Source organism: Hyperolius riggenbachi, chromosome 3 (assembly GCF_040937935.1).
Source record: "Hyperolius riggenbachi isolate aHypRig1 chromosome 3, aHypRig1.pri, whole genome shotgun sequence".
NCBI lineage: Eukaryota > Metazoa > Chordata > Amphibia > Anura > Hyperoliidae > Hyperolius > Hyperolius riggenbachi.
In genome coordinates, this window is record NC_090648.1 from 242099593 (window position 1) to 242107400 (window position 7808).

Consider the following 7808-nt stretch of genomic DNA (forward strand, 5'->3'; position numbering starts at 1 on the left):
TAATGTTGTCCGCCCTAATGATTAAGGTGCCTCCCAGTGCACTGTAGGGAGTCGGGGGAAAATGAGTTGATCTCACCCTGGGCTTCTAATGGTCTCCCACAGACATCCTGTGCCCGCGCAGCCACTCACCGATGCTCCGGCCCCTCCTCCTGTTCACTTCTGGAATTTCAGACTTTAAAGTCTGAAATCCACTGCTCCTGCGTTGCCGTGTCCTCGCTCCTGCTGACATCACCAGGAGTGTACTGCACAGGCCCAGTATGGTCTGTGCCTGCGCAATACGCTCCTGGTGACACCAGCGGGAGCGAGGACAAGTGAACCGGAGGCAGGGCCGGAGCATCAGTGAGTGGCTGCGCGGGCACAGGATGTCTGTGGGGGACCAATAGAAGCCCCGGGTAAGTTCAACTCATTTTCCCCCCGACCCCCTACAGTATTCCTTTAACCACCCTGGCGGTATGGACGAGCTGAGCTCGTCCAGCAAAATCTTGCAAAAAACTTTAATGACAAGCTGAGCTCGTCCATGCCGACAGGGAGATTTCCTGTTTCTCTGCCCCGCCGGCTGCATTTTTCTCATCAGAGGGATTCCCCAGGATGGCTGGATGCCTGACTGCACGCTGTGGGTAGCGATCTGTGCTACCCCAGCGTGCAGAACAAGCATCCAGCCACCCTAGAGAATCCCTGGGCAGCCAGTGGGGCAGAGAATGAGAGAATGTGCGGGGGTTCCCCCTTGTATGCGGAGGCTGCGCGGGCGGGGGATCCCTCTCTGTGCGGGGGGGGGGGGGGGGGCATTTAGCAGGGGGTACAGGATTGGCTTGTGTGAGAATAGTGTTTGGTTTAGCGATATCTGTAAGATTTACCAATATTCTATAGCCCATTTTGCATACACATTTTGTAATACAGTGTATTAACAGAATGCAGGCTAGGGAACAGGGAGAAGTACACAAAATACTGTTAGTGCACCGCTTTTTCTATCTGCAGGCTCTAGATCAGTAAAGCACTTACCTTTTACATAGCTACAGGAGGTCACTTGTTTATTTTAACTCTAGACATTTACAATTACAGGTAAGAGATACTCACTCAGAAAAATAATCCATAAACTGTTGAGGATTTTCAGAGGCAAGCAGCAGCTGTCTCTGGTGAGACTCTGACATGCAATGACATTTGAAGCCATTCTAAAAAGGAGGAAATCCATACAGGTTAGAAAAATCACATAAAATGCCCATAGAATACATTTATATTGTATAAACGAAAAACAAACACACACACACACACACAATCTTGTTTTTGTAGGGTGTGTACACACATTTACATTTGATTTTTTTTAACGTCTGGCCAAGTTTATCACTTCCATGGACTATGAAGGCCAACACATTTTGAATATTCCAAGCAGATGTAGGCAAGCCATCATACTGTTTTAAAATTGTATGTGTGTATGCAGACTAATGCTAGGTACAAATAATGCAATTTCCCATCAGATCAAATCAACATGTCTGATGATCTGCTCTGATCGATAAAGGCTTAGATTTTCAGATCAGTACTGCACAAAATCAATCACGCTATTGGGAGCACATTGGACATGTCAGAAATTATCAATATGACCCATCCATCTGATGGGAAATTGTGTTGTGTGTACCTAGCATCAAGATTTAGGCATCAAGCAGACAGCAACAAGCCAGGATGTGACACCTGCTCTACGCCTCCTCAGTATAGATAACATTGCGCCTCCACCTTCCATCGACCAGCAAAAAAAACTGTCCTGTCCAACTGGTGATGTTGGTTGATATCTGCTACAAATTGATAGCAATTACGATCAGGCAGCAATCTTTGTCAGATCTTATCCCAGTGATTGAATCTTCCATTGAATGTCTCAGTGTATGGGCACATTTAGGAGAAAACATGTGCGGTATGCAGCAAAATGCAGCATAGCTCTAATTTGTTTTTCCTCTCATGCAAAAAGTGGATTTAATGCTATCGAGTTCACTGAATAACATGGGCTGTCACACATAAAGCAAATTTGCATGCAGAGAAAATAAAGTACATTATCAATAGGCGTGAACCCTCCCTGACACTGCTCAGAGGTTAACTGTGGGTTGGAAGGAAGGAGAGAATAAAGGTCCGTACACACGCCGGACTGGAGGCAACAACGGGTCCGTCGTCACCTCCCGCTGGGTGGGCGTTCCAGCGACAGTCCGGCGTGTGTACAGTCTGTCGGCGGACTGATACGGCTGTTTCTGAGCGATCCGGCGGATCGCTCAGAAACAGCAGTATCAGTCCGCTGACAGACTGTACACACGCTGGACTGTCGCTGGAACGCCCACCCAGCGGGAGGTGACGACGGACCCGTCGTTGCCTCCAGTCCGGCGTGCGTACGGACCTTAAAGGTTGTAGCTGTGTAAATGAGAGACCTGGTGACCTAAACTCTCTATGGAGAGAGGAGGCAGGATGATGAACTGTGACTGAGGAGTGTGCCCTGAACAATAGCACTAGTTTGTTTTTGAGGGCCTGTCCACACTCTTAAGGTGGCCATACACTGGCCCGATTCGCGGCTGTTTCGACAGCAGATTCGATCCTGGGATCGAATCTGCTGCCAATCGTTCACGCTAAATGCACCCGCTGATCCGATTTCCTCCCGAAATCGGATCGGTCCGTCGATCGCGCCGTGCAGGAAATTACCCTCGATCGCCCGCGGGTAGGGAGCGCGTCGCTAGCGGCGGCCAATACGATCAGGTATACATTACCTGACGCTGGCTCCCGGGCGTCTTCTCCGCATCTTCTCCGCATCCTCTCCGCGCTGCACCCGCTCCATCCCGGCGCTGCAGTGACCAGGAAGTTCAAATAGAGGGCGCTCTATTTGAACTTCCTGGTCACGGAGTGACACAGGAAGCGCCGAGATGGAGCGGGTGCAGCGTGGAGAAGATGTGGAGAATATGCCCGGGAGCCAGCGTCAGGTAATGTATGCGCGGGGGGGGGGGGGGGGGGACAGGCGGCGTACTAACGCACACTAACTGATTAAGTGTAAAAGGGCCCTTAGGCTGGATCCACACTATAAGAGCTTTTCTGAGCGCTTGTGATTACTGAGTAATCGCTACCATTCACTTTCATTAAAATCACGGTGAAAAAAAAAATCACGTGAAAAAATACTGCTTATGCAATTGCACAATCACGATTTTTTAAGTGATTTTTAATGAAAGTGAATGGTAGTGTTTGTTAAAAAGTGTTCTGAAAGCACTAAGCAATCAGAAGCGCTCAAAAAAGCGCTTATAGTGTGGATCCAGCCCTTACATTGCATGTCTGCTGAACAGATACTACAATCTGCAAAGACATCACAAAGTGCATAGAAAGCACTTTAATGTCTCCATGCAAGTGCTGTGCTTTGGTGAGTTTAAGAAATGCATCAAGGACGCAGTTGAAAGGAAAAAAATGAACGTAGTTTAAGTCAACGAATGTGTTCCAAAAAACGCACTAGAATGCTATGTACTGCCTTCAACAACCCCATATGCTGTTCTTGCCCACAACGCATGATCAGTTTTAAAGGTATTGCTGACAAAGCAAAAAAAAAAAAAAAAAAACTTCCAAAAATACATAAAATCAAATAAAATGTACAAATGCGTGCGTTCTCCCCCCCCCCCACCCCCCGTAATTGTGGCAGCTTTTTTTTTTTTAAATGTCAACAGGGATAGCGAGAGAGGCCCCTATGCAGAGTTTAGTCTATGCACAGTACCATACAAAGCTGCTCTACAAAAGACCTGTCAGGGCCTTTTTACACTTAATGCATTGGTACGCTTTAGTACGCATTTTTTCCATAGCAGTGCATTTTGAAAAAGATTTCAGTTAAAATGTGTATAGTGGGAACTGAGGCATAGGAAAACATTGGCATTACTTTGAAAATCCGTTTTCTATCAGTTACAACTGAGAGAAGTGTAAAAGGACCCTCAAACCACACAAAAAACAAAAAAACAAAACAGGTTTGTAGACATCCCGAACCTAACATAAAATATAGAATGTTCAGTTCATCTATGTGGCACATGGCCAACGTGACAGGAAGCCGGGTGAATTCTAACAATTTACTGGTTGACACGATAACCTAACTTGTGTTATGAAAACCATCCAAAGCAGAAACATAAGTTATGGGGGAACGGTGGTGGGTGGGGGACACTTTACCTCGTTAGGAAGGGTCCTGCTGGTGCCTGGTCTTCCTTTTCTTTACCTTTCAGGCATCTTATAAGCCACTGTGAAGTCATCTATGGTCTTCAGAGCCATCTGCCCCACCGCATCCGGTCACTCAAACTATGAGAAAGATAAGAGAGTAGGGGCCCTGTTAATCAAACTAACCCCCATTACTTTCCCATAGTGCAAGTTTCCGGAAGTGGTGGAACATGGCAGCTATCTTAGAAGATGCAGCTGAAAGATCTCTGCTGCTGTCAGAGTGCTGACAGAGCAGAAACTTAGGGAGGAAAGAAGATGAAGACCAGGGACCATCCTGGAGTGACTTGTGCCTAATAATTTAGACGGTACTGTAGGCAGTAGAAATGTTGGCTATGGTGGCACCAGGGTGGTAATTCAGGCCAAAAGAAAGGCAAATGGTTGGCACTACAGCGGTATGACATGCACAGCTCAGTTTGAAAGACATGCAGACTGCACAGGAGGATTGGAATAAACACACTCCTTCTCTAGAACCTCTTCAGCGTGCTCAAGCAAAAGCATCAAGTTGCAAGCAAACAGAAGAAAGCAGGAAAGCTGGAACTGCTGCAAGTGTTCAATTTATTGTAGCGTGGATAAAGTGCAAATGAGCAACATCTTGCAAAAATGACATGGATAAAACACATACCCTTGTGAGAGGAGGCGTGGATGGTGGTGGGTGCTGGGCACAGGATGCCAAGATGTTGCTCATTTGCACTTTATCCACGCTACAATAAATTGAACACTTGCAGCAGTGCCAGCCTTCCTGCTTTCTTCTGTTTGCTTGTGGTAATTCAGGCATCGGCTAAGTTGTGGCTATGGGAGTATAGTATAGCAGAACTCTGGCCTTAAAATTTAGTGTTGGGAGCCATTGCTGGGGAGGTCATGTGGGTGCCAGGTCAACTGTAGATATGGCGGGCGCCGTTAAATTATCTCTGGTGGGGAGGGGGCAAAAGTTCTGCTATACAAAGGCCCCATTCCCACTTGAAAAATGCAAAATGCTAGCACTTTTGCTAATGTTTTGCTCAGGTGATTTTTGGCAATTAACACACACACAAAAAAAACCCATTCATACTTGCCGATATTCTCACTTTCTCGTTTAGCGCTTCTATAACACTAAATGCGATCGCCGGAAAAAATCACCTGAAAATGGTGCCGGCTACACGTTTGCGTTTATCGCCGGCGATTAACGCAAATTGCCCAAGTGAGAACGGGCCCATAGGGTATTATTGCACTAGCGCTTTACAACGCATTAGCGCTTGAGCGTTTTGCCAAAATCGCCGGCAAAACACTCTAGTGTGAATGGGCCCTAAAGCTGAACTACAGCAGGAGCCTGCATTGGGAGGGTCATTTGGGCGGCGGGTCACTTGTGGTTATAGCTGTAAATGTTACGGTTAGGTGTAGGTGGATGTTCATGTTAGGTATGGCGGGGGGGAGGGGGTGTTAGGTATAGGCGAGTTAGGGTGAAGTCATAGTAGAACATTAAACTTACCACTATTCTACTAGAGGTAGAAAGAAATACTGTGATAGAATGTCAGTAAGTTTACCGATAATCTACTATCCGCACCCATTTTATCTCACAGCTTTTTTAAAAATACGCTCCTGCGGTGGTGTTATGTTTTCTCTTTGTAAAGGAGTTGTTTATTTTAAACTTTGAGTTTCACTTCATAATCTAGTTGTAATATTGACTGAAAATGTTAAATTACTCATGAATTTAGAATCAATTACATAAGATTATGATTAAAAATGTAATTTCCAGCCAATTTGTACAAAAAACAAAAAAAAAAGTATTTAGATTGGCGTTTGTAAGGGAACCACTAAGATATCGCATACATTCTGAAACAAGATGTGAAAACCACACTATTTACAAGGTAAACGCTCAAACACTAGCACTTTTCAAAGCGATAGGGTAATAAAAGTCTATGGGCCCGTTCTCATTTGAGCGATTTGCGCTAATCGCTGCAAAAAAAAAACGCTAAACGCAAATGCGTAGCCTGCACCATTTTCAGGCTATTTCCCGGTGATCGTGTTTTAGTGTTATAGAAGCGCTAAAAAAATCGCCAGCTGTGAATGGTGATTTTTTTTTTGGCGTTAATCGCCAAAAAACGCCAGATCAAAACGCTAGCATTTTGCGATCAGCAAGTGTGAATGGGCCCTAAAGCTACATTCACAGTGGTCAATTGTGGTGGGAGGTAATGGCCGCATTGCAACGCACAGTGTTCACAGTGAGGCCGGTGCAGTTTAATGGCATGTGGCATCCTAATGCACAGCGTTTCCACAAAACACACGTCAACGGTGAAGCATACTTTTTACTGTACATACATTTACTGTATTCTTCACTGTATGTAACTCAACATGCAAATAATTGGGGTCTATTCACAAAACTTCCCATAAATGACTTATTTATCGCCTAATTGATTAAAAAAAATAACCATTCATAATACAGCTCTTTTACAAGCAAAATAATCACTCAAAGTAAGTTGTTCCTGATTAACTTCATTTCAAAATCACTATTCTAAAGCTACGTACACACGTCTGATTTTTACAAACTACGGGTCGTCAGAACAACTGCCCCACAGGCAGGTCTGACGACCTGTAGTTCGTAAAAATCAGACGTGTGTACGTAGCTTTTATTTCTGTTCTTTGGGATTTTAAAAAAGTAACATAGATAAGGTGAAAGCAGGTAAAAAAGCTGTGTGAATCATGGCCAGTATGTGGTGCCACTTTTATGTTCCTTTCCTACTTTTACAGGGAACAACACCCACTGTGAACATAGAAGTTATTATACTCTTCTATTGATAGGATCTAATATCTGAACTCCCACAATTACAATTAGCACAGGCTGAATCAGGTGGCTGCAAAGCACTAGTTCCAGGCTTGAGAGCTTTAATCATCATTATTAATTAACCCTACGCAACGCTAGTTCTGCTGCTCCCTACTAGCACAGAATGCTAGGTCACAGATAACAACCAGAGAAAGTGTATGACAACACAAATTATACATCACCACCCTAGCTGAATCATTTGCTCATCTCTCCTCCACCATATACAAAACAAAAATATAAAAATGTTTCTTTTTTAGCTGGATAGACATCTGAAGTGTCTATGTCCTGCAAATTTATAAAGAGGCATTAGGAGAGGTCAGGCCTCTCTACCTCTAGAGCTGAAGTACGTTAACAGACAGGCAACAACTTTTCAGTGAAGAGTACTGAGCAGGTTTTCCCCATACCGCTCACTGCTCTCACCTCGTCTCTGCATTGCTTCTGGCACATCTGGCAGTACCATCGCAGCTTCTGTAAACCCTTCGATTTGATACGGTTAGCTATCGCCTTCGGGGTGAGGAAATCTGCCTTCCCCATGCTGAACCGCACAACAAACCACCGGTGACTACGTAGCCTCACGTAAGATATTACGCGCACGGATCACGTGACTTTCTACAGCCTGCTTCTCAATAAACGGCAGTACGCAACTTCCGGAAACTTGATGCCCGAGCAGGCATTTTTAAAATGGGCAATTTAAAATCTTCAAAACTTGTGTCACGTGTCACGTATATATATATACATATATATACGTTCATACATACATACATAATAATAAAAAAATAATAATTTTTTTATTATTTATTTATTTATT

At 44.6% G+C, this 7808-nt stretch overlaps 1 protein-coding gene across 2 annotated transcripts in view; it reads right to left on the reverse strand.

Annotated features, from left to right (window-relative positions):
- Positions 1 to 7596, reverse strand: part of KIN (Kin17 DNA and RNA binding protein) — a 59806-nt gene extending 52210 nt beyond the window's left edge. The window contains exons 1-3 of one of the 2 annotated variants that reach the window (XM_068272656.1): positions 7421 to 7508; positions 4159 to 4284; positions 1075 to 1169 (exon numbers count right to left, since the gene is read on the reverse strand). In XM_068272656.1, the coding sequence (XP_068128757.1) occupies positions 1075 to 1148 (74 nt within the window). In that variant the 5' untranslated portion in view covers positions 1149 to 1169; positions 4159 to 4284; positions 7421 to 7508. Of the gene's footprint in view, positions 1 to 1074; positions 1170 to 4158; positions 4285 to 7420 lie in introns of both variants that reach the window. The other variant, XM_068272655.1, reaches the window with a different exon arrangement.
- Positions 7597 to 7808: the final 212 nt, after the last annotated feature.